At 44.8% G+C, this 27,034-nt stretch overlaps 2 protein-coding genes across 2 annotated transcripts in view; one reads left to right on the top strand and one right to left on the bottom strand.

Annotated features, from left to right (window-relative positions):
* Positions 1–278: 278 nt before the first annotated feature.
* Positions 279–27,034, bottom strand: part of LOC144888382 (uncharacterized) — a 146,851-nt gene continuing 120,095 nt past the window's right edge. Inside the window, exon 2 of the mRNA XM_078766203.1 lies at positions 279–351. The gene's annotated coding sequence lies outside the window, so the exon portion shown is untranslated. The remainder of the gene's footprint in view (positions 352–27,034) is intronic.
* Positions 5,477–27,034, top strand: part of MYCBP2 (MYC binding protein 2) — a 381,848-nt gene continuing 360,290 nt past the window's right edge. The window contains 2 exon segments of the mRNA XM_078766193.1: positions 5,477–5,715; positions 14,192–14,270. Of these exon segments, the coding sequence (XP_078622319.1) occupies positions 5,597–5,715; positions 14,192–14,270 (198 nt within the window). The 5' untranslated portion in view covers positions 5,477–5,596.

Raw genomic sequence — 27,034 nt, 5'->3', positions numbered from 1 at the left:
TATTTTTAGGACAGTGAACGAGGACATATACGCGTTGTCATGGGCAGGTTCTACGCGGACGCATATTGGCGACACAGTCGCATTGTTCTAGTTTTTCCTAAAAATAAGAAAATCCTTTTTGACATTGTGTAGTGTTTTAAAATTACATCAGCTCTCATGATTCTGGCTTGATCATGAAGACTACTCCATCACAATGCTTAGGCCAAGAGTTTGAAGGAATACTCACCACTTAATAAGTCCTGAATAGGAACAACACTGAAAGTCGATTGAATCTCAAATCAAAGGGAGGTGTAAAGCACCCCTCCCTTTATATAAGGGATCGTTTCTCTGTATGCCGCTTTAACATGGACGCTGAAAATACGTTTCTTGGCTGTTACTGGACGAAATCGGATGCAAATTTCAGAAGTAAATCCTTTGTACATCGGGGTAATATGTTCCAAAATTCTGCAACGTCTGTTTCCGCATTCTTCAATTTCATTTAGAAAACCCTCAAATTCACGTTGGTGTCTATCCGTCCGTCCGTCCATCCGTCCGTTCGCCCAAAATGTGTTGGCGCTCATATCTCAATGGCTATACATTGAAACTAGCTGAAACTTGGAATATACATCAGCCAATACATCTAATTAATGGCTTTCAAAACAAATTCCACCTAAATGCCATAGTTTTTGCTTCCAATTTTTTTTTTGCTGTTAAAAAATAAATAACCTCACATATTTGAGCTCATATTTGAGTTAGGAGTGGAGGAATGGTTGATCAGAGTAGTGATGGCAATGTACAAAAGAGCGTGCACAGCTGTAAGGACGAAGGACGGGAACAGTGGTGAGTTTGAGGTGAAGGTGGGAGTGCATCAGGGGTCGGTATTAAGTCCACTACTATTTGTAGCTGTGATGGAGGTGCTGGCTCAGAATGTAAAGGAGGGTTTACCATGGGAGTTGTTGTATGCAGATGATCTGGTGTTGATTGCAGAAAGTATGGATGGACTGAAGGAGGAGAAGATGAACAAGTGGAAGGAATGTATGGAGACAAAAGGTCTGAAGGTGAATATCGGAAAAACGAAGGTGATGGCAAGTGGAAAAGCATGTGGTGAGGTGGAAAGAACTGGGAAGTGGCCATGTGCTATGTGCAGGAAGGGTGTCGGAGCGAATTCCATTCAATGTACAATGTGCGCTGAGTGGGTTCATCAAAAATGTAGTGGTTTGAGAGGGTCATTAACCAGTGTGGCAGCTACATTCAAGTGTAAGGTGTGCACAGAGGGAGCTGCAGATGGAGGAAATGTTGAGTTGGATCTTGGAGATGGCGTGAAGCTGGAAGGTGTGAAAACATTTTGTTACCTTGGAGACATGCTCAATGGAGAAGGTGGATCAGACTCGGCAACGGTTGCTCGAGTGAGATGTGCATGGAAGAAGTTTCGGGAACTGAGTGGCGTGCTGACGAAGAGGGGAGTGTCATTGAAGCTGAAGGGAAAGGTCTATGCTGCATGTGTGAGAAGTGTTATGATTTATGGGAGTGAGACATGGGTAATGAACGTCGAGCAGCAACGAAGGCTGGAAAGGGTGGAAATGCGAATGGTTCGGTGGATGTGCGGAGTGTCGCTGAGAGAGAGGAAGACAAATGATGAATTGCGAAAGATGATGGGAAGAGAAACAGGTTGAGATGGTTTGGTCATGTGTTGAGGAAGGATGAAAGTGACTGGTTGAGAAGAGTGATGGAAATGAATGTAGAAGGAAGTAGAGGACAGGGAAGACCGAGAAAGACTTGGCTAAAGATGGTCGAAGAAGAAATGCGGGCAAGGGGGTTAACAAGGGGAGATGCAGAAAATAGGGAAAAATGGAGAACATTGTCATGGGGACCGCAAGGCTAACCCCCACTCTAGCAGGGAAAATGGCCTTAAAATGCCTGTTGTTGTTGTTGTTGTTGTTGTATATTTGAGCTATTTCAACCAGCGCAAGAATAAAAGGCTTCTTTTTTCTATTTTTTTTCTTTTTTATATCATGGTATTTTTAGCACAGGCTTCTGCTCGTGGGGTAATAAACATCATGGGTGAGGATGGAGGATGCCATGTGGTGGTTCACTGCTTCCTTGAAGCCCTGGATGGAAGAGCGGAAAATAATGGCCTCTGAAATGTGGTTCCATAGACTGGAGAAGCAAAGAAGAACAAAGGTGTTTCGGTGTGCAGTAAACCTGTGTTTTTTCCCTCTTTCGTTGTCCTCCTCTTGTTTCTTCATCCCCTTGTGATTGTGTGTTGTCCCCATTTCCCCACTGTTAGTGAGTGCATTATCTTCTCGGGTGGTGGTTTGCATGCAGCCTGTGGCTGCATCATTTTCTGAAGTAGCGGCTGTTTTGCTTATGCAATCCCCATTTCCCCATTACCAGCTGGTACTCCTTTTAGCGATGTCGGAAGGATGACAGATTGAGTCAACCCATGTGGTGTCAATTCAATGGAATGACCGGGGCTCAAGATGATGACCCTAAGATCTCAAGCTAGCCGCTTTACCCATTAAGCCAACACCAGGGTTTTCTCCCTTCTGTTACCTCTCTCTTCGATGAGCTTAAGGTTATGTGCAACTCATCCGTTACTGATCAAAGGAACCAAAAACCACTCCTTGACTGCTCTGCCCAAGTACGACTCCATTCCTTTCAAATACCATGCTCATGATAGGTACAGTGTTTCAGAAAGTATTTACACCCTTTAACTTTTTTCACATTTTGTTGTGTTACGGCCTGAGTTTAAAATGGATTAAATTGATATTTTTTGTCACTGGTCTGCACATAATACCCCATAATGTCAAAGTGGAATTCGTTTTAGAAAATTTTACAAAATAATCTGAACTAGAGCAATGGGACTGCATCACCAATATGCACCAGACAGGACAGATTTCACATCTATCTGTGAAGTGGTTTCGGAGAATGGTTAAAAAAAAAAAATTGGCTTGATATGTCTGTCAAACCACGTGATATATGACATCAAAAATGTACACTCTGCATATGTATTGATAGGGGATTACGTTTGTGAAATTTTGTGTTGATCAGATACGGTTCCTTTTTCTATCCAAAATGGCTGCCAAACCACGTAACCTAGGACGTCATCATTTTCAAACTATATGCAACGATGGTGTTGGATGACATTTATAAAGTTTCACGTCAATATTGAGATATGATTATTTAATATTTTCCTTCAATCCAATACGGCTGCCAGACCATGTGAGCAATGACGTTGTCGTGATCAACTTTTAATCACAATGCCTCGTTAATGACACACGTAAAGTTTCGACTCAATTGATTTGGTGGTTTGGGAGAAGATATTTTTAAAAGGTTTTAGGTTAAATCAAATATAGCTGCCAAACCATGTGACCTATGATGTCATAAATTTAATATTTCAATACAAATGGGTCATAGATCATGTGCATGCAATTTCAGATTTTTAAGATAAGGCATTCAATTAAAACATTTATGGCTGGTATACCACTTCATCGATGATATCATCATTGTCATGATTTTGTTCCCCATTGGGAGTACTTGAAATGTGCGAAGTTTCAAAAGTTTCCATTCAGCGGTTTCCGAGAAATCATTTTTTTTAATTATTTGCCTTTAATCCAAGATGGCTGCCATACCACGTGACCTATGCCGTCACAATTGCCATAAAAACATTCTACATAGGTGTCGCTCCTGAAAATTTTGTCTCAATTGGACATACTAGGGCATGCCCGTACTATATATAAGCTAGGACGTGCCCGTACGTGGGTGCCCGTTCCTTGCCAAAAAAAAAAAAATAATAATAATTTGTGTAGGGGTGTGTGTGTGTAAACATCCTAGGGCGTGCCCGTACGTGGGTGCAAAAAAACATGCGTGCAAACAACAACAACAAAAAAAAACTTTGAAACCACGTGGCAGTAACGACCACAGAACCCCCCCCCTCTATTTACATGAATGGTTTGGTCCATTCGCAACGACCACAGAACCCCCCCCTCTATTTACATGCAATGGTTTGGTCCATTCGCAACGCCAAAGCGAACGGCGAACGGCTAAATCGCCATAGCTCGGTAAGTACTTGTCCGATTAATTTCAAACCTTGAAAAGGCACATCCTCGGGTCCTCAGCAATATACCTGGCAAGTTTAAAGTATATCGGACCCGTGGTTGTCGAGAAACAGCGGTCACAGACAAACAAACAAACGTACAAACGTACAAACGTACAAACGTACAAACAAACACACAGAGATTACTGGAATTATAGATAGATGGTTGCTGAGAAAAAAGAGGTTTAGCCTGTACAGGCGGATGGAAAAGCCGGAAACAGTGCCTCAGGACCACATTTGGGGGGGGGGGGGGGGGGGGGAGGAAGGAAGAGTCATAAAAATGAAATACGGAAATATCTAATTTACATAAGTCTTCAACCTATTGAGTCAATACTTCGTAGAAGCGTCTTTGGCAGAGATTACAGCTTAGAGTGTTTTTGGGTATGTCTGTATCAGGTTTGCACTTCTGGATTTGGGGAGTTTCTCCCAGTCTTCCCAAGTCTTCCCAAGCTCTGTCAAGTTGGATGGGGAGTGTCGGTGAACAGCAATCTTCCAATCTTTCCTCTGCTGATTCTCAATGGGATTCAAGTCTCGGCTTTGGCTGGGCCACTCAAGGACTTTCATGTTCTTGTCCGATCGATGCGAACCTTTAAACGTAGGAGGTACCCCTCATGGAGAATATTTTATTCATAACTGTGATGTCATAGATCACATGGTATGGCGGCCATATTGGACCAAAGGGTAAAGATTGGACACCTCTGAAAACCGCTTAACAAATAAAGTTGAAACTTGTCATCCTCCTGTTTCTTCATCCCCTTTATCCCCACGTCATCAACTACCCTTTATGGGGCACATAGGGTGATAACGATGACGTCATCAGAGAAGTAGTATTCCAGCCAAAATGGTTTCTCCCATATGGGGCGAGATCTCCCATATTTCGAGATCGTGTGACATGTCCCATTATCAAACGCTAGGTGGCGCTGTGATGTCACCATGAAAATATGGCATTTATTATGTTGGTATTAATGGAGCCTTATGGAGGAATTAATTGAACTCTTTGTCCTTCTACCACCTTCCCCCTCAAACTCCTCGCCAACCAGCGGTTCCTTTTCTAATTTTATTGTATGTACAACGAACACCAATTGGATGATGATTTGAGCTTCTTTTCTCGGATCAGGCCTACTGCGACTTGATGACGCAGCACGTGTATGACGTAACTGTGGAAAGGAAGCGTCGGGCGGGTCTGCGTGAGAAACGTGACATTATATACATTGAGAAACAAAAGGTCATTATCAAAATCCGCTCCGTGATGTCGTGAGAAGCACGGGATGGAGCCGGAGGGTAATTAAAGAAGCGATGAGATGAAACATGACGAAGATTATGAAATAGGGGATGGGAAGCACGTGACTAATGGAGGGAAGATGAGGATGAGCGAATGGTTCGGAGAGGGGAGGGGCGTGGGAGAGAGAAGGGGATTGTAGGGAGTGAACCATAGGGTGCGAGAGCGGGATATGAGGCGCGGAAGGCACAGAGAAAGGGAAACGTGAGTCGTAGGGGACGGACTCCTCGACGCGGCGGAAGATGGCCGCGCAGACGGCCTGGCAGGGCGGCTTGGGGGCCGCGTTATGGCCGCTGCTGTCGGCCTCGGAGCTCGGAGCCTCGTACCAGCGGCTGTTCGCGTCGGCGGAACCCGGAGCAAGGTAGGGACCCGGGCGTGGAGGGAGTAGAGGACGAGTCGAGTGGAGCCTCGGCGAGTGGGGCCTGTGTGTGCACAGAGCGCCATGGAATCACTTTATCCTTTGAAAATATCCCATCTATTCTTGTTGCTGTCTTCGTTGTTTCCCATGTTGTGGTTATTGACATTATTCTTCGTTGTTTCCCATGTTGTGGTTATTGACATTATTCTTCGTTGTTTCCCATGTTGTGGTTATTGACATTATTCTTCGTTGTTTCCCATGTTGTGGTTATTGACATTATTCTTCGTTGTTTCCCATGTTGTGGTTATTGACATTATTCTTCGTTGTTTCCCATGTTGTGGTTATTGACATTATTCTTCGTTGTTTCCCATTTTGTGGTTATTGACATTATTCTTCGTTGTTTCCCATTTTGTGGTTATTGACATTATTCTTCGTTGTTTCCCATGTTGTGGTTATTGACATTATTATTCGTTGTTTCCCATGTTGTGGTTATTGACATTATTCTTCGTTGTTTCCCATGTTGTGGTTATTGACATTATTCTTCGTTGTTTCCCATTTTGTGGTTATTGACATTATTCTTCGTTGTTTCCCATGTTGTGGTTATTGACATTATTCTTCGTTGTTTCCCATGTTGTGGTTATTGACATTATTCTTCGTTGTTTCCCATGTTGTGGTTATTGACATTATTCTTCGTTGATTCCCATTTTGTGGTTATTGACATTATTCTTCGTTGTTTCCCATGTTGTGGTTATTGACATTATTCTTCGTTGATTCCCATTTTGTGGTTATTGACATTATTCTTCGTTGTTTCCCATGTTGTGGTTATTGACATTATTCTTCGTTGTTTCCCATGTTGTGGTTATTGACATTATTCTTCGTTGTTTCCCATGTTGTGGTTATTGACATTATTCTTCGTTGTTTCCCATTTTGTGGTTATTGACATTATTCTTCGTTGTTTCCCATGTTGTGGTTATTGACATTATTCTTCGTTGTTTCCCATGTTGTGGTTATTGACATTATTCTTCGTTGTTTCCCATGTTGTGGTTATTGACATTATTCTTCGTTGTTTCCCATGTTGTGGTTATTGACATTATTCTTCGTTGTTTCCCATGTTGTGGTTATTGACATTATTCTTCGTTGTTTCCCATGTTGTGGTTATTGACATTATTCTTCGTTGTTTCCCATGTTGTGGTTATTGACATTATTCTTCGTTGTTTCCCATGTTGTGGTTATTGACATTATTCTTCGTTGTTTCCCATTTTGTGGTTATTGACATTATTCTTCGTTGTTTCCCATGTTGTGGTTATTGACATTATTCTTCGTTGTTTCCCATGTTGTGGTTATTGACATTATTCTTCGTTGTTTCCCATTTTGTGGTTATTGACATTATTCTTCGTTGTTTCCCATCTTGTGGTTATTGACATTATTCTTCGTTGTTTCCCATGTTGTGGTTATTGACATTATTATTCGTTGTTTCCCATGTTGTGGTTATTGACATTATTCTTCGTTGTTTCCCATGTTGTGGTTATTGACATTATTCTTCGTTGTTTCCCATGTTGTGGTTATTGACATTATTCTTCGTTGTTTCCCATGTTGTGGTTATTGACATTATTCTTCGTTGTTTCCCATGTTGTGGTTATTGACATTATTCTTCGTTGTTTCCCATTTTGTGGTTATTGACATTATTCTTCGTTGTTTCCCATTTTGTGGTTATTGACATTATTCTTCGTTGTTTCCCATGTTGTGGTTATTGACATTATTCTTCGTTGTTTCCCATGTTGTGGTTATTGACATTATTCTTCGTTGTTTCCCATGTTGTGGTTATTGACATTATTCTTCGTTGTTTCCCATGTTGTGGTTATTGACATTATTCTTCGTTGTTTCCCATTTTGTGGTTATTGACATTATTCTTCGTTGTTTCCCATGTTGTGGTTATTGACATTATTCTTCGTTGTTTCCCATTTTGTGGTTATTGACATTATTCTTCGTTGTTTCCCATTTTGTGGTTATTGACATTATTCTTCGTTGTTTCCCATTTTGTGGTTATTGACATTATTCTTCGTTGTTTCCCATTTTGTGGTTATTGACATTATTCTTCGTTGTTTCCCATGTTGTGGTTATTGACATTATTCTTCGTTGTTTCCCATTTTGTGGTTATTGACATTATTCTTCGTTGTTTCCCATTTTGTGGTTATTGACATCATTCTTCGTTGTTTCCCATGTTGTGGTTATTGACATTATTCTTCGTTGTTTCCCATGTTGTGGTTATTGACATTATTCTTCGTTGTTTCCCATGTTGTGGTTATTGACATTATTCTTCGTTGTTTCCCATGTTGTGGTTATTGACATTATTCTTCGTTGTTTCCCATTTTGTGGTTATTGACATTATTCTTCGTTGTTTCCCATGTTGTGGTTATTGACATTATTCTTCGTTGTTTCCCATTTTGTGGTTATTGACATTATTCTTCGTTGTTTCCCATTTTGTGGTTATTGACATTATTCTTCGTTGTTTCCCATTTTGTGGTTATTGACATTATTCTTCGTTGTTTCCCATGTTGTGGTTATTGACATTATTCTTCGTTGTTTCCCATGTTGTGGTTATTGACATTATTCTTCGTTGTTTCCCATTTTGTGGTTATTGACATTATTCTTCGTTGTTTCCCAAGTTGTGGTTATTGACATTATTCTTCGTTGTTTCCCATTTTGTGGTTATTGACATTATTCTTCGTTGTTTCCCATGTTGTGGTTGTTGACATTATTCTTCGTTGTTTCCCATGTTGTGGTTATTGACATTATTCTTCGTTGTTTCCCATTTTGTGGTTATTGACATTATTCTTCGTTGTTTCCCATTTTGTGGTTATTGACATTATTCTTCGTTGTTTCCCATTTTGTGGTTATTGACATTATTCTTCGTTGTTTCCCATTTTGTGGTTATTGACATTAATCTTCGTTGTTTCCCATTTTGTGGTTATTGACATTATTCTTCGTTGTTTCCCATGTTGTGGTTATTGACATTATTCTTCGTTGTTTCCCATGTTGTGGTTATTGACATTATTCTTCGTTGTTTCCCATTTTGTGGTTATTGACATTATTCTTCGTTGTTTCCCATGTTGTGGTTATTGACATTATTCTTCGTTGTTTCCCATTTTGTGGTTATTGACATTATTCTTCGTTGTTTCCCATGTTGTGGTTATTGACATTATTCTTCGTTTCCCATTTTGTGGTTATTGACATTATTCTTCGTTGTTTCCCATTTTGTGGTTATTGACATTATTCTTCGTTGTTTCCCATTTTGTGGTTATTGACATTATTCTTCGTTGTTTCCCATGTTGTGGTTATTGACATTATTCTTCGTTGTTTCCCATTTTGTGGTTATTGACATTATTCTTCGTTGTTTCCCATGTTGTGGTTATTGACATTATTCTTCGTTGTTTCCCATTTTGTGGTTATTGACATTATTCTTCGTTGTTTCCCATGTTGTGGTTATTGACATTATTCTTCGTTGTTTCCCATTTTGTGGTTATTGACATTATTCTTCGTTGTTTCCCATTTTATGGTTATTGACATTATTCTTCGTTGTTTCCCATTTTGTGGTTATTGACATTATTCTTCGTTGTTTCCCATGTTGTGGTTATTGACATTATTCTTCGTTGTTTCCCATGTTGTGGTTATTGACATTATTCTTCGTTGTTTCCCATTTTGTGGTTATTGACATTATTCTTCGTTGTTTCCCATTTTGTGGTTATTGACATTGTTCTTCGTTGTTTCCCATTTTGTGGTTATTGACATTATTCTTGTTTCCCATTTTGTGGTTATTGACATTATTCTTCGTTGTTTCCCATTTTGTGGTTATTGACATTGTTCTTCGTTGTTTCCCATTTTGTGGTTATTGACATTATTCTTGTTTCCCATTTTGTGGTTATTGACATTATTCTTCGTTGTTTCCCATTTTGTGGTTATTGACATTATTCTTCGTTGTTTCCCATTTTGTGGTTGTTGACATTATTCTTCGTTGTTTCCCATGTTGTGGTTATTGACATTATTCTTCGTTGTTTCCCATTTTGTGGTTATTGACATTATTCTTCGTTGTTTCCCATTTTGTGGTTATTGACATTATCGTTGTTGCATTACCCGGTTATGAATGCGCAGTTATGGAGCGTTTGAGTTGAGGTTAATGTTAATGTGGTGAATTCGAGTTTTATTCGGATCACACATCCAGACATCGTATACAGCACTCTGTAAACTGTTACACTGCGTGAACCTGATAGGTGGACTGCGTTACACGGTGTGAACCTGAAAGGTAAACTGTTACACTGCGTGAACCTGATAGGTGGACTGCGTTACACGGTGTGAACCTGAAAGGTAAACTGTTACACTGCGTGAACCTGATAGGTGGACTGCATTACACGGTGTGAACCTGAAAGGTAAACTGCGTTACACGGTGTGAACCTGATAGGTGGACTGCATTACACGGTGTGAACCTGAAAGGTAAACTGCGTTACACGGCGTGAACCTGAAAGGTAAACTGCGTTACATGGCGTGAACCTGAAAGGTGGACTGTTACTTGGCGTGAACCTGAAAGGTAAACTGCGTTACATGGCGTGAACCTGAAAGGTGGACCGTTACATGGCGTGAACCTGAAAGGTAAACTGCGTTACATGGCGTGAACCTGAAAGGTAAACTGCGTTACATGGTGTGAACCTGAAAGGTAAACTGTGTTACATGGTGTGAACCTGAAAGGTAAACTGCGTTTCACTGCGTGAACCTGAAAGGTAAACTGTTACACGGCGTGAACCTGAAAGGTAAACCGTTACACTGCGTGAACCTGAAAGGTGACCTTGTGAGGAGCACGGTTCCGCGTGGGGTGACCCTGTGAGGAGCACGGTTCCGCACGGGGTGACCCCGTGAGGAGCACGGTTCCGCGCGGCGTGACCCTGTGAGGAGCACGGTTCCACGCGGGGTGACCCTGTGAGAGCACGGTTCCGCGTGGGATGACCCTGTTAGAGCACAGTTCCACGCGGCATGACCCTGTGAGCACGGTTCCGCGTGGCGTGACCCTGTGAGGAGCACGGTTCCGCGCGGCGTGACCCTGTGAGGAGCACGGTTCCGTGCGGCGTGACCCTGTGAGGAGCACGGTTCCGTGCGGCGTGACCCTGTGAGGAGCACGGTTCCGTGCGGCGTGACCCTGTGAGGAGCACGGTTCCGTGCGGCGTGACCCTGTGAGGAGCACGGTTCCGTGCGGCGTGACCCTGTGAGGAGCACGGTTCCACGTGGCGTGACTGAGGAGCACGGTTCCGCGCAGGGGTGACCCTGTGAGGAGCACGGTTCCGCGCGGGGTGACCCTGTGAGGAGCACGGTTCCGCGCGGGGTGACCCTGTGAGGAGCACGGTTCCGCGCGGGGTGACCCTGTGAGGAGCACGGTTCCACGTGGGGTGACCCTGTGAGGAGCACGGTTCCGCGTGGGGTGACCCTGTGAGGAGCACGGTTCCGCGTGGGGTGACCCTGTGAGGAGCACGGTTCCGCGTGGGGTGACCCTGTGAGGAGCACGGTTCCGCGTGGGGTGACCCTGAGGAGCACGGTTCCGCGTGGGGTGACCCTGTGAGGAGCACGGTTCCGCGTGGGGTGACCCTGTGAGGAGCACGGTTCCGCGCAGGGGTGACCCTGTGAGGAGCACGGTTCCGCACGGCGTGACCCTGTGAGGAGCACGGTTCCGCACGGCGTGACCCTGTGAGGAGCACGGTTCCGCACGGTGTGACCCTGTGAGGAGCACGGTTCCGCACGGCGTGACCCTGTGAGGGCGTGACTCTGAGGAGCACGGTTAAATAAACGTAATGCATTGTTTAACAGCAAAATCAAAATGGAATCTTGGCAGCTCTAATTATTTGCTGATATTGAACTGAAGATTGTAATCATATCTACTCACCTTAATGTTTTCATAGCAATTGTGGCTTTGTTATCTTTTTGGCTTTGTACCTGCTCAGTCGTATGTCAGCTTTTTTATTCTGAGGAGGGATTTCCAGCCTTTTTGTCTTGCCTTTGTTTACCGATTGCGTTGGAAAGAGTTGTTTCGAGACGATAATGTCGTGTGTCACATTGCAGAAATTAAAAAAACATGGTTCCACTTGCAGAATGGAACAAATTTTGAATCTCTAGAACGGCACATATGATGACATCGGGTCACGGGAGTTAAATTTCACCTGTACCTCGTATTCCTGTGCTTGTCTGCAAGTTGACGATCGGTTATTTTGCCGTTTTTTGTAACTTTCTGCTTGTATTTCTCCATTGACACTTTGTTTTGTCACCGAAGCTAATACTGTTGTGTGTGTGGATTCATGAAAACTGTGGCTCAATTATATTAGTTACATTAAAATACTAAGTTGTATGGCTGGGAGTTCTTTATCTAGTCTGAGTAAAGATCTTTAATTATTTTCTGTGATCTTTAATTTTATTTCGATTGAATTATGTACTTGAACGCTGTACAACACAAATCGCCTTGTTGACACGTACAAAAACTCTTCTGTTAAGCAGTACTTGGACAAAATGTCACGGCATTTTTATGTCATCTGACCAATCAAATTTGCCGCTCGTAGACCCCACCCATGTTCTTGTTGTATTATATTTTTTCTCTAGGTATTTTATTACTATTATTATATTTATCTCAAGACTGCATGGGGTAAGGTGTTCTATGAATTCGCTAGTTTCTGTTATAATCGCTGAGTCGGCACACAGATCTACTTTAATATAGATCGTTTATTCTCCGATCCACTGCAATCTACGAGGGTAAATCAAAAAGTAAAGGGAACTTTCTGAATAAATTTTAATAAGATAATTCCCATTCACTTCTTGATTTTTCCCTCGTGTATATACCCGGCAATATATATAATATTGTTGTCGGTGGGGTAGAGTGATGTATAGTTTCAGGTATATCTGCATAGGTAGGTGCTCCGATGATCGTGGGTAGAAATAACCATTTCAATGTACATAAGTAGAGGACCTGTTTAGCCCGAATGTCGGATTAAGTGTATATTCGTCCCCGGCACGAGGGGTCGGGGCTTGGTAACTAGATTAGGGCATAAGGGTAAATTATCCCTTGTAAGTCTTACCCTATGTGATCTTTCCTTTGGCTCTTTTGGCACTGCACCATAGACACTAGTCCGGCCCATTAGTACACTAATTAACGCATTAATAATGATAAAACCACCAAGAAGACAGACATCAACACTAGGGCTAACAACACCGCCTGGTTGAACACACATCACTCAAGCAGGCCGAAGAACGCCCCGGAGACTCGTGATTGGCCAGGGGTGGAGCAAGAAGCTCCCCACTGATTGGTGAAAGGAAGGCTGAGAAGGAAGCGACACACTGATTGGCCACCGACCGATGGCATGAGGGAGAAGCGAGGTGGCCATTTGTGGAGAACTGGGCCAAGTGTGGGTGACCTGCGTGGATTGGTGGAGAGAGGCAGATGACGTCACGAGCCGATGTTAAAAGAGCTGAAGGACCGACATTTTACTCTCTTCTTCTTGCCCTCTGCCCTTGCTCGCTTGCCCTCATCTCTTGCCTTCGCTTTTCGCCTTCCTCTCTCTTGTTCCTTTGTCCTTCTCCCTCGCGCTCTCATGCTGGGACCGACCTCGTGTCTCGCGTCTTGTGTCTGGTTCTCGTGTCTCGTGGGACACTGGATCAGCACATCGCCGCATCCTTGGACAACTCCTCAGCACCATCCTGACACACACCACTGTGTGCGCTACGGAATGAGGTGTTTTTACGGCGGCCAAAGTGCAAATCCTGCCACCAACCTCCTTGAGAGAGGACTCGGTACCCTGGTTCTCATTTCGCCGACCTCGGAAGGATGACAGGCTGACAGGCTGAGTCAACCCCACCTGGTATTAATGCAACAGCTGAACGGGATTCAAATTCAGGACCGTAGGATCCAAAGCCCTCCACCCTAACCATTATGCCAACACCAGGATATACCGGCAAGACTGTGCTTATTGGCTATTTGATTACCTCTGTGACCGGCTACGTCATTTCGAAAATCGTTTTACTGCGGGTACTTTTAATAATGATTTTGACCATCAGAGGATTCTTGATCATTTAATATTTTCCACGGTGCCGATAATTCCACGGTGCCATCAGAGGATTCTTGATCAGAAAAATCTTCATCAAATTCACTTTAGGACGAGTTGTGCGGCCATTATCTGTTGCATGCTGAGGCAACCTTGCCTTTGATACGTCATGCAGATGATGTCATTACCATTCAATTTTTAGGGGTACCTGACGGGTTTGCTTTTTTTAACTGGAACAACTCAACAAAATTATTTGAATGAAAAACTACGTCATTATTTGTTTATTGCTTAAAAATCAAAATAATCACATCCAAAATTTTTTTTCTGTGTCTATGGACCTTGAACAAAATAATTTCATCTTTTATACTGGTAAATGTCAGCCTTTTACTTTGGTGTTAATGTTTTTTTTGCAGAGGCCGAAAGTATGTTCTAAACAAGAAACGACTGAAGAAGAAGCAGAAGCCCAAGGGGAAATCAAAACAAAAGGTTAAGGTGAGTCGGACACGTTCACACCTTTTATTTACGTTTGGATTGGAATTGGTTTGGTGGTGGAGTTCAAATGTGAACACATTTCCTCATGCTGATGGTGTGACCTATTTTGTAATGGAGCCTGTAAAAATAGGGCTTTCTGGTTAAAAAATAAAACAATTAAAATGCATATTTTCTAGTCGTGTCGGGGGCATAGGCCAGCCCTCTTGTTATGTCGCGAGTACTTGCTTCCTGGTTTGTTTCTGTTGCACAATTTGGGTCAAAGATTCATTTTCATTGGTATGAGCGAGTTATTGATCAATATTGAACTGGAAGTTTTGGAAAAAACATTGATAAGGCATGTTAGTGACATCACGATCAATCACCTGCAACCATCAAGGCTACACATTCAATATCTGAAACATTTCCACTGCCATTGCAAAAAAAGTCTTGGTTATTTGATCTTGTCTGTTTTTATTTTTATCGTGTTTTATTTATTTTATTTTATTTTATTATTTATATTGTTTTATTTTATTGTTTTTCTTTTATTTTATTGTCTGTTTCTTGTCTGTTTTTATTTTTTATTGAAACATTTCCACTGCCATTGCAAAAAAAGTCTTGGTTATTTGATCTTGTCTGTTTTTGTTTTTATTTTTAAAGCATTGCACACATGACTTTCAAACTCCAATTGATGAGTGCATTGGCAGAATGAATCCATAACTTTGGGTGCCTTGAGCAGGCCATTAATTCCTTGAGGTCTGGCCTAATGGATGAGGCAGGATGACTCGCTTTTGGCCAACGGGACAGTTTTAGCTGTTTCGGCGAAACGGATCGTGATGAAGATCTTCTTACGTACAGCGGTGAAATATAACGTTGCAGGTGCTTTATCCTGTAGTCATTCTAGAACAGATATGGCAAAGAGCTAGGAAATACAATAAATTTCTGATTGGGGATTGATTTTGTGGGGCTGTTCCCCAATGGAACTGAACCGTTAAATGTGAGGTAATTCCATCCTTGTAGAATGAAAATTACTTTTATTAAGAATGCAAACAAATTAAGGTTGGGGTGTGGGTTGTCATCCATTTAATTTCTGTAACTCAGGAATGTATGGACACTCAACCTTAAGCAAGCGGTCAGAGCAGTCTCAATGGACAAATCCCAAGCATTTGATGACACCATCTGGTGCCCAGCCCCAATCGTTACTTTCTGCCAAGTGCATCTGGGGTCCTCTCCTTCATTGGCTGTTGGATTATATTCACGTTCGCAAACAATGCATCGGACACCATCAAAGCTATCTTCCAGCCCTTTCCTTCAAGGCTGGTTTCCATCAAGGTGGTGTCCTTTAACTTGGCATATTTGTGGTTCACATCAATGACGTCTCAGTCTCTTTGGAGAACCCTTTCATTTAACTTGCTTTGCAGGTGACCACCCCCATTATTTGCTTGAAAGTCTCTCTCACCAATGACAGACAGGTAGCAGCTGCATCCTTGTCCACCAATTCTGAGTCCTTCACAGTTCCGCACACTCTAGATAAAGACCATGTGGCTAACCTTCGAGTTTACTGCTGCAATGAACGTGCGGACTGCAGATGTGCAGTCTTTTCAGCTCTTTTGAGTCATGATCTGTCATGACCTTTCTTAGGCCGATGACATACTGTCTCTGTCTACAGATGCCAGTTTATGATTGAGGAAGTACTACATTACAATTGAATATTATATTTTCAACACAAATCGAAACGCGAATCAGAAAACGAACCTACAGTTCAGTAATACTTTGGCTTTGCATTTTGCAAGTTGTTTGGAATCTCATCCCAATCGCACATTCACAGAGAGGAGTGAGAATTGTTAAGCGGTGAAGCTGCTTGAATATTTGGCTGTCCTTCCTGAGAATATATTTTATATATATATATGTATATATTGTTATGTTTTTGGGGGTATGGATACAACAACAACAACAACATGCATTTTAAGGCCATTTTCCCTGCTAGAGCGGGGGTTAGCCTTGCGGTCCCCATGACAATCTCCTCCATTTTGCCCTATTTTCTGCATCTCTCCTTCTTAACCCCCTTGCCCGCATTTCTTCTTCCACCATCTTTAGCCAAGTCTTTCTCGGTCTTCCCCGTCCTCTACTTCCTTCTACATTCATTTCCATCACTCTTCTCAACCAGTCACTTTCATCCTTCCTCAACACATGACCAAACCATCTCGACCTGTTCCTCTTCACAGCATCAATCACAGGCTCTATTCCCATTATCTTTCGCAATTAATCATTTGTCTTCCTCTCTCTCAACGATACTCCGCACATCCACCGAACCATTCGCATTTTCACCCTTTCCAGCCTTCGTTGCTGCTCTATGTTCATTACCCATGTCTCGCTCCCATAAATCATAACACTTCTCACACATGCAGCATACACCTTTCCCTTCAGCTTCAGCGACACTCCCCTCCTCATCAGCACGCCACTCAGTTCCCGAAACTTCTTCCATGCACATCTCACTCGAGCAACCGTTGCCGAGTCTGATCCACCTTCTCCATTCAGCATGTCTCCGAGGTAGCAAAATGTTTTCACACCTTCCAGCTTCACGCCGTCTCCAAGACCCAACTCAACATTTCCTCCATCTGCAGCTCCCTCTGTGCACACCTTACATTTGAATGTAGCTGCCACACTGGTTAATGACCGTCTCAGACCACTACATTTTTGATGAACCCACTCAGTGCACATTGTACATTGAATGGAGTTCACTTCGACACCCTTCCTGCACACAGCACATGGCCACTTCCCAGTTCTTTCTGCCTCACCACATGCTTTACCACTTGCCATCACCTTCGTCTTTCTGATATTCACCTTCAGACCTTTTGTCCCCATACATTCTTTCCACTTGTTCATCTTTTCCTTCAGTCCATCCATACTTTCCGCAATCAACCACAGATCATCTGTATACAACAACTCCCACGGTAAACCCTCCTTTACGTTCTGAGCCAGCACCTCAATCACAGCTACAAATAGTAGTGGACTTAGTACCGACCCCTGATGCACTCCCACCTTCACCTCAAACTCACCACTGTTTCCGTCCTTCGTCCTTACAGCGGTGTGCGCTCTTTTGTACATTGCCATCACTACTCTGATCGACCATTCCTCCACTCCTAACTTCCTCAATGCCCATGTCAATATTTCACGTGGAACCCCATCGAATGCCTTCTCCAGATCAACAAACCCAAGAAACATCTTCTTCCTCTTCTCCATGTACTTCTCCTGCAACTGCCTCACAATAAAGAGTGCGTCTGTCGTTCCTCTTCCTGGCATAAATCCAAACTGCATTTCGTCAATCTTCACTTTCTTCCTTATCCTCCTCTCCAACACCCTTTCCAATACCTTCATTCCATGCTCTAATAACTTTATCACTCGGTACAAACCACACTCCAGAGGGTCACCTTTCCCCTTGTATAGAGGGACGAGGGTACTCAATTCCCAATCCACTGGAATGCAGCCTTCTTTCACCACCAGATTACAGATCTCTGTCATTCTCTTCAAACCCAAACTTCCTGCTGCCTTCAACATATCTCCCACAACTCCCGTCGGCCCTCCCGCTTTTCTACTCTTCATTGCTTTTATCGCTTCCTCAACTTCCTTCTCAGTTATTTTCTCTGCCGGTCCTAAAACTGGGTTACTCTCTATGTTGGCATCCCATTCATTCTCTGTATTCAACAGCATTTCCATATATATTTTCCATCTTCCTTTAATTCCATCTGGGTCCACAACGGTTTGTCCCACTTCATCCTTCAAGCAACTCACCCCCATCACATCACACCTCTCTTTCGCTATCTGCTTTGCAATCCTGAATACCGATCTCTGACCCTCTTCCGAATCCAAGCGTTCTCCGAACATTTTCCTACTTGCCTCCTGCGCCTTTGCTACCTCTTTCTTTGCGGCCTTCTTGGCTGCCTTATAACTTTCATGCTCTGCTTTTTCTGCTCCCGTACCCTTCGCCTTCTGCCACTCCTTGAACTTCTTCCTCTTCTCGTCAATCCTCTTTCCAACCTCACCATCCCACCACCGTGTTTCCGAGTGCTTCGGTGGTCCTTTTGTCCATCCACATTTTGGGGTATGGATGAAATACCTTAATGAAGTTCAGAATGTGTAGATTGGCATGCCCCGTGTGTCGTGAAGAAGAAGAAGAAGAACCCACCTTGATGTAAATCAAGTTAGGCCGACTGTGCAGGTAAGAGCGTTTGTGTCTCCACACAGGAGTGGAGTTTTAGGGTGCCGGCTTGGGATCCTAGGATCTTGGGTTTGAATGCCGGTTGATCGCTGAATTCACGCCAGGGGGGTTGACTCAGCCTGTCATACTTCCGAGGTCGGCAAATTGAGTACTAGTTCACTGGTAATTCTCTGCGTGTCGCACAAGGCGTCTAACAGGGTTGGTGGGAGGAAGGGCATCCGGCCATAAAACATTACTTCAAAAAGGGGACCACGGTGCCCAAAAAAGGCCAACCCCCTCTCTGTGGGGATAAATGGCCTCTAACAGCGGTTCTACACAGAGGAGTGGAGTTGTGTTATTCAGCTAGGGCTTATGGTTAATAACTCCCCTGTGTGTAAAGGCCTTTTGTAATTTTGCCCTTCGTTTTTATATTCATCAATAAGTCATGCCATGAATGCTCCATTCACACACAACACTGGCAGGGCTAGCAAAACCCGAACATTGGCCGATCGGCCAGGGAGCCCCTCCCCCGAACATTCTCGGTGGGCGGTCAAGAATGGCCGTGAGGTCACGCCCCGAATGAGTATTGGTTGAGTAACGATGTGGGTGATGCGACGGCGCTGCACCATTGGTAGAAGAATTGTGTCATCGGGACGTTGGAGAGGAAAAAGTGGAGGGGCCACCATTTTCCTCTCTTCTTCTGCTCTGGCTTCTTGGTGGACAGTTGTGGGCATTCTCGCTCTTTTCGTGCCTGGTCTCGCTTGCCCGCTTTGTCTCTTCTTGCCTGGTTGCCAACGAAGGAGGACGCGATCGTGCTGCGCTTTGTGTGGTGTGCGCCTAAGAAATGGTCGGAGCTCTGTGCAGCCGAACGAGAAGGATCGAGGTAGGAGCTCTTACCTGTTTGCCTCGCACCGGTGGCTGGTTGTGGATGCGACTTCGTGCCAATGCGTGTTTTCCCGCGCAGGGACGCGTGATCTGTGAACCACACCAAACCCTCGTTGAGACCGGAGCTAAGTGGCTGCACGAGACTGAACATTTCTTTTCGTTTATCTTTCCTTTGTTCGTGTCTTTTAGTCCTTGTGGAGGGACCCTCATGCAGAACTTTTAGTTTACCTCACCTTCCCTGTTACTTTGTATTATTTAAATAAGCCCTGTATTGATTGTATTTCTTTGTCGTGCCTGTCTTGTTTGTTTATTTGTTTGTGGGTCGAGGAATAAAACCCTGTGCGTTTCTCGTCCGTTCAGGTAAGGCCTCGGGTCCTCCCCTGCACGCGCCAAAGACATTATCCTGCCAGGTTTGGCTTGTACGCCTCGGAGTTTAAAGCTCGTTTTGACCATACGTCACAGGTGTTACCAAAGGGGGGGGGGGGGGGGGTGAATCCCCTTGTCTTTTAAGCTGGCCGTCCGCCGGTCCTGGAAACTATAACGGTCCTCTGCGGTCGAGATTGGCCAGGGTGATTGGTCAATGGAGGTCCCAAATACCTGAGTGCCAATCTCTCCGCAAAGCAGGGAGATAATTCCCGCTCGGACCACGGACAAGATGGAATTTGCCGAGCGGTTAGCAGTCCGAAGCCCGAGCCATTAACAAAAGGACTAACCCGATCCTGAGCGGTTGGCCAAATCGTGCCGCGGGTACCCAATGGACAGAAAAGACAAAGACGATCGAATGAAAGAAGAAACCAAAGTGTAAAAGAAGAACACAGGAATTTATTAACAACAATAATTAAAGAGGAAATGAAAGGAAGAATGTACAACGGAAGAAGAAGAAGCAGAACACAGTGCAGTCTTAAACAGTCTTAATTATCACGCCCCAGGACGACACAAACAGATTTACACGTAGGGAAATGATGGCAGGGAAGGAAGGTCCAAGCAGATGGACAGCGTGGGCCCCGGCTCCGATCCACGTTCCGGTTCCGCGGCGAAACCCGGCAGGCAGCGCTGTTCGTGTCTTGTTGGAATGCGAGCGGACCTTATTTGTCGGGGTTCATATATCGGGGAAGGTATTCGGCTTTCTCTCTCTCTCTCTTTCAACATGCATGAAGTGCCGAAGTTCAACAGAAGTCCCCGGGGAAGTTTTACGCGCAGCTCCAGCCAGAAGTCCATGGCGAGAAGCAGTCCAACAAGCAGTCCAACAAGTAGTCCGTCAAAGGGCTCTGCACTCGCGGTTATATAACGCTGGTCCAAATTAAGACCGCGCTTCATAGGGCTACGCCCACTAGCGAGCTCACCTCAGCCCTGGTTGGTTGGCGAGGGCTCGCTGGCTCCACCTTTGATGGCGAGTTGACAGGGGGGCCACGCCTCGTCCCGGTGCTCCGCCCTTCTTCTCCAGCTTGACCGCGTGCGTCATGGCGTTTTGAGCCAGGCCGCGAACGCTGCTGGGCGAGCAGAGGCACGTATCACAATTTTGAGAGAGCCAAGCCGCAAAATGAATGGGATTGAAGGACCTATCTTATTTAATTAATGCAACGCAGATTCAAGCTATTGGAAACAGAGCCTTACCTAAAACACATACTAATGAAATAACTAGAGTTCCTATGGTGCCCTACGTGTTGTATATGGACTAATTAGGGTGCGACCGTTGACCTTTAGAAGATGGGAATATTTACAGGGAATTATTTGCAATGGATTATTATTTACAAGTGCCGGTTCTAAAAACCGTAACAATATGTATATATATATACATATACATATACATACATACTTTTTATGCTCTGTCTGGTAGTCAAACAAAATTAAAAAATAATTCCAAATAGTGGGGCGGCATAGCTCAATATATATCCACAATCGTTCATTTTTGTGATAGAAGCACCAAATTCGGCAGATGTGTTGACAAATATATTTAGAACAAATATGGATATTGGGGCATCAGAAACTCGCCCCCTGGTGGCCATAGCAGCCATTTTATTCATAAACGATTAAAACAAAATAAAAAAAACATTTAAATACACATTAAATTAAGAAAAATACAATTAGACACACACACAGTCACTCACACACATTTTCTGCGAAGCTACCCTCCACAGCCACCCCCACCCACCGCTAGCAGGCCAGCCAGCACATGCGTCATGCCACAACCAGTGCAGTCGACTGTCCATGAAGGCATGTTAAACATTTTATTTGAACTGCAATAACTATTATATTATATAATCGTTACACATGTTGAACACCATATAGGTAAAGTGTTATACATCTGGCCCGGTGTATAAAGAAGTGAATCAGGTGAGCGATCTTAGCTTTCTAGCTAGCTAAATTAGCTTTCTGACTAGCTATAGTATTAGGCCAAGCTAGGCTAGGTTGAGCAATTTTAGCTTACTACAGTAAAACTCGCATAAGTCGGCACTTTTGGGACCAGCATTTTAGTGCCGACTTACGAAAATGACGATATACGCTTTAGTCGTCATTTTGGCGACTTCTGTGTAAGTCGTCAAAATGACCAACTTATGTGTATATCGTCATTTCGACGACTTACAAAGCCGTCATTTTGACGACTTGAAGGTCAAGCTTGTATATCGTCAGGCTTCATATCTACTAGTTGCATACGCTAGCTATAATTTGAACTGGATTGAGCGAGACTAGCCTGCGTGTTGTGTTTCGACGAAACAATGACTCATCACTCTGTACAGTGGGCTGCATACACTGCGCCATGGAATTTCTTATGACGACTTACGACTAGGATTTTACTGCTGTTTTACTCAATTCCGGTCCCTAGCTTCCGGTCCGGTATGAAGAGGATGCAGGCGTCACATGCTCGCCGCTTCTTCGACCGGGCCACTGTCAGTTGCTTGCTTTTTTTGGTGGTCGTGCGGATTTTTTGGCCATTGAGTCTGCCCTCTGCATAGCCCCGGCTCTGCTCCCTGCTTCGCCTGCCCGGCTCCCTCGCCTGCTCGCTGTTTCTTCGGGCACACTCTCGTGGGTTGTGACCATCGCAGCGGTTTGGTGGCGGTTTCCCGCCATGATCTTGATTTGTAGCGGCGGCGGTCGATTGCCGCTGCATTTGCCGCTTTGCCGTGATCAACCTCGGCCTCGTGATCGTCTCTTTGCTCCTGCCTGCCCTCTGCTTGGTCCCGGCTCTGCTTCTGGCTTCACCTACCTGGCTCCTTCGTTTCCTCGGGCCCGCTCCCGTGGGTTGGGGACCATTGTTTCACCTCCTCAACCTTGGCCCCATCTCGTCTCTCCGCTCCTGCCTGGCATGGCTCTGCGGTACTCCGCCGCAAGGCTCCTTCTGCTCAATACCCGCTCCACCCCATCATGCATCTCTGCCATCAAATGAAATGGACTCCTCCGACGACCCAGGTACATTCACCGTGGCTCCGGTCGTAAGTTTGTATATTTGCAATCAGGTCACTCCATCCCCGTCCTCTGGTCGGCTCAGCGCACTCTCACTCTTCGTCCCAGCGCACCTGGTCACAGCAACGCACACAATCGCATCTCCTGCCTACGAACCCTGGCTAAATCACCTGAATTCATCCCTGCTGTTCAAAACAACATCAAGCTCACCCTGTTCAACACCCGGTCCCTCAACAACAAATGCCTCATCCTGAACGAATACATCCTGGATAACAAACTGGACTTTCTCTGTCTCACCGAAACCTGGCAACAACCTCTGGACTACTACACACTCAACCTCACCACACCCAATGGATATTCCTACGTCAATAAACCACGCTCGGAGGGCCGAGGTGGTGGAATTGCCGTTATCCACCGTCGAGACATCAGGACCAGCCTCATCCCCATCGCCTCATCCTCATCATTTGAACACCTGGCTTTTAAACTCTCTGGTCGCACGCAGTCAGTCATGGCTGTCATCTACCGCCCTCCCAAACCACACCCATCATTCCTGTCTGACTTCTCCTACTTTCTGACCCAGCTATGTTCCCTCTCCCCCTCAATCCTCCTCCTTGGTGATTTCAATATCCACATGGACTCCACTGACTCCCAATAACCACTGACTTCACTGATTTACTCACCTGCTTTAACCTCACTCAACATGTCAACTTTCCTACCCATAACCGTGGTCACATTCTGGACCTTGTCTGCTCCACTGGATTAATTTTGCACCATCTCTCTGGCTCCGACCTCACCCTCTCTGACCACTTAGCTATCACTATGACCATCAACATCCCCACCCCAGCACCAAGACATTATCGCACTATCAACTTCCGTAAGCTAAACGCTCTTTCACCTACCTCATTCTCCTACTCCTGCCTTGACCAGCTTGTGCCTGTAAAAACCAAAACAGTTTCTTTCACCCATTCTGCTCCCTGGTTTACCCCTGAACTCCGCCTGATGAAAACTCGTGCTCGCCAACTTGAAAGACTCCGCAATAAAACAGGTTTCACAATTCACTCCCAAGCCTACAAGGACCATCTACAACACTACAAAGATGCCCTCTCCCGCGCCCGCTCCGCCTACTACTCTCAAATTATCCACTCTGGCTCCGGAAACCCAAAAGCACTCTTCTCGACAATAAACAAACTCCTCCGCCCCCTGAACACCACCACCCAGTCATTCACAGTAGACAACTGCATCTCCTTCCTCTCTTTCTTCCAACGCAAAATTGACAACATCGACAACAGCTTGACCACCGCCACACCTGCTCCCTCTCCAACCACCTGCCCCCCCTTGTCCTGCCATCCCCTGTCTCGGTTCTCCCCAATCTCCCCTACTGACCTCTCTGAACTCCTCATAGGAATGAAAACTGCCACCTGCACTCTTGACCCCATCCCCTCCAGCTTTGTCAAGGCCTCCCTCCCTGCTCTCTCTCCACTTATCATTGCAACAATAAACTCCTCCCTGTCTACAGGCATCGTCCCACCTTCCCTCAAAATTGCTGCTGTTACCCCCATTCTAAAAAAACCTGGTCTAAACCCTGACACCCTAAACAACTTCAGACCCATCTCCAACCTACCCTTTCTGTCAAAAGTTTTGGAACGCGCTGTAGCCACTCAACTCAAACATCACCTCTCTGCCAATAACCTGTATGAAACATTCCAATCCGGATTCCGCTCCAACCACAGTACTGAAACTGCTCTCCTCAAAATCACCAACGACCTTCTCTCCTCTGACGCTGGCAACCTCAACATTCTTGTCGTCCTCGACCTCAGCGCTGCCTTTGACACCATCGATCACACCATCCTCCTCACCCGACTTGAATCCACCTTTAACGTTACCGGCACTGCCCTCTCTTGGATTAAATCATACCTCTCTGACAGACGCCAGTTCATCTCCATCAATAACTGCAAATCCCCTACTGCTCCCCTCCCCCAAGGTGTCCCCCAAGGTTCAGTTCTTGGCCCCCTCCTCTTCATCATTTACCTGTCCCCCCTCGGTCACTTAATCCGCCGTCATGGTCTCCAATTCCACTGCTTCGCCGATGACATCCAGCTTTTCATCTCCACCAAGTCCGTCTCCACCGACACCCACTCTGTCCTGACAAACTGCATCACTGAAATAAAATCCTGGCTTCAAATCAACTTCCTCAAGCTTAACTGTGATAAATCTGAAATAATCATCATTGGCCCAAAAACGCTCACAAAATCCACCCATAACTTTGCCCTCAACATCGACGGTATCCCAGTATCCACCTCCCCTCACATCCGGAATCTTGGCGTCATCTTTGACCAAACCCTCTCCTTCGACAAATACACTAAACAGATCACAAAGTTAGCCTTCTTTCACCTGAAAAACATTGCCCGTCTCCGCTCATCCCTCTCCTCCACGGCTGCAGAAACCCTCATCCACGCCTTCATCACCTCCCGTCTGGACTACTGCAATAGCCTCCTCTATGGTTCACCCTCAAAAATCACCAATAAACTCCAATACATTCAGAACTCTGCTGCCCGTCTACTCACCCATTCCCGGACCCGTGACCACATCACCCCCGTCCTTTACAAGCTTCACTGGCTCCCCATCCCCCAGAGAATCCAGTTCAAAATCCTCCTCTTGACATACAAAGCCCTCCATAACCTGGCCCCATCCTACCTGGCTGACCTCCTCTCCAGACACACTCCCACCCGCAACCTCCGCTCTGCTGGTACCAACCTCCTGACCCCCCCCCCCCCCATCCGGACCAAATTCGGATCCTGGGGGGACAGGGCCTTCTCCATCGCTGCTCCCACCCTCTGGAACTCACTACCTCACACCATCAGAGACTCCTCCTCCTCACTCACCACATTCAAAACATCACTAAGGACCCACCTGTTCAACACTGCATTCAACATTTAACCCACAGCATTTAACCCCTGACTATCACTTCTCCTTCTCCCTCCTTTTGCTTTAAATATTTCCCTATTGATTCTTGTCTTTTTGCAATTGTTGTTTTCATGTATTGTTATGCATTATGTTTTGCACTCTGTCAAAGCGCCTTTGGGCTTCTTGAAAAGCGCTATACAAAATAAATGAATTATTATTATTATTGTATTAGATGGGACCGGTCTGAGGGCGCCGACTTGTGGATATTTACGACTTGTATATGACGACTTTGACACGGTCATTCAAATTGATTTTCCATTCGAGAAAATCGGGACTTTGACTTCCATGACGACTTCAGCGAATTGACGGGTTAGACGATGGCATCTTATGCGAGTTTTACTGTAGTTAGCTAAATTAGTTTTCTAGCTAGCTAAAGTAGGCCAAGCTAGGTTAAGTTGAGCGATTTTAGCTTTCTAGCTAGCTAAAGTAAGCCAAGCTAGGCTAGCTAGCTAAATCATGCTTTAAAGTTAACTACTTTTGGAGTAGTAGTAGTAGTAGTAGTAGTAGTAGTAGTTAGAGTATTAATATCATACTAGTAAAATATAGAAAGAACTACTTGTTCTAGTGCTTATTATATTAGGATTAAAAAAACAAAATGTTCTTTCTGACAATTTCAGCATGTACCTCGATGCTCTGACAGAACTCGTCCCCTGGTTCTTTGCTCTGGACCACACTAACTATGCCCGCTGGATCCCAGTTCATCTCCATGACATGTCTGAACTACCAACAAGACACCCAGATGTTGCCAGAGAATTCAATACTGGGAATTTCACCATTCAGAAGAGCAACAGGGTCTTCTCAGCAAGCCCTATCGACCAAGCACATGAGCAAAATAATGCTTGCATCAAGAGTGATGGAGGGGCAGTAGGTCTTGCAGACAACCCTAGTGCCCTTCGGCGGTGGATGGTAGCTGGCCCTGAGGTTGCCGCAGTGATTGAGGACTTTGAAGATGCACACCAGCTCATGGGAAGAGGAGATGAGGTACTCCACCATGACAAGACAGCAAGTGTGCAGAAAGCATTTAAGAAAGACGTCTGCTCCCTCATCAATGTATTGGAAGAACTGGGCAATCCATTTGAAGAGGAGAGCAAAGACCTGCTTGTCCTTGACAGCAAAGACATTGCTGAACCATCGGCAGTGGATACTGTTAAAAAGGCACAGAAGATTGGTCAACAGCAGTTTCAAGCATTCACAAAAGCATGTCTTGTGGAGAGAACAGCCCATTGATGACCCAATCCACCGCAACCGGTTGACACTGTTTGTTGGCTCAACAAAAAAGATGGCAAGTAAGCAGAAGCAGCAGCTGACCTCAATGAAAAGTGATGTCGAGCTGTTCTCA

The sequence above is a fragment of the Myxine glutinosa genome, chromosome 12 (genome assembly GCF_964187855.1).
Source record: "Myxine glutinosa chromosome 12, kmMyxGlut1.1, whole genome shotgun sequence".
Classification (NCBI taxonomy): domain Eukaryota; kingdom Metazoa; phylum Chordata; class Myxini; order Myxiniformes; family Myxinidae; genus Myxine; species Myxine glutinosa.
The sequence above is the reverse complement of the archived record's forward strand: the minus strand, read 5'-3'. Positions and strand labels throughout refer to the sequence as shown.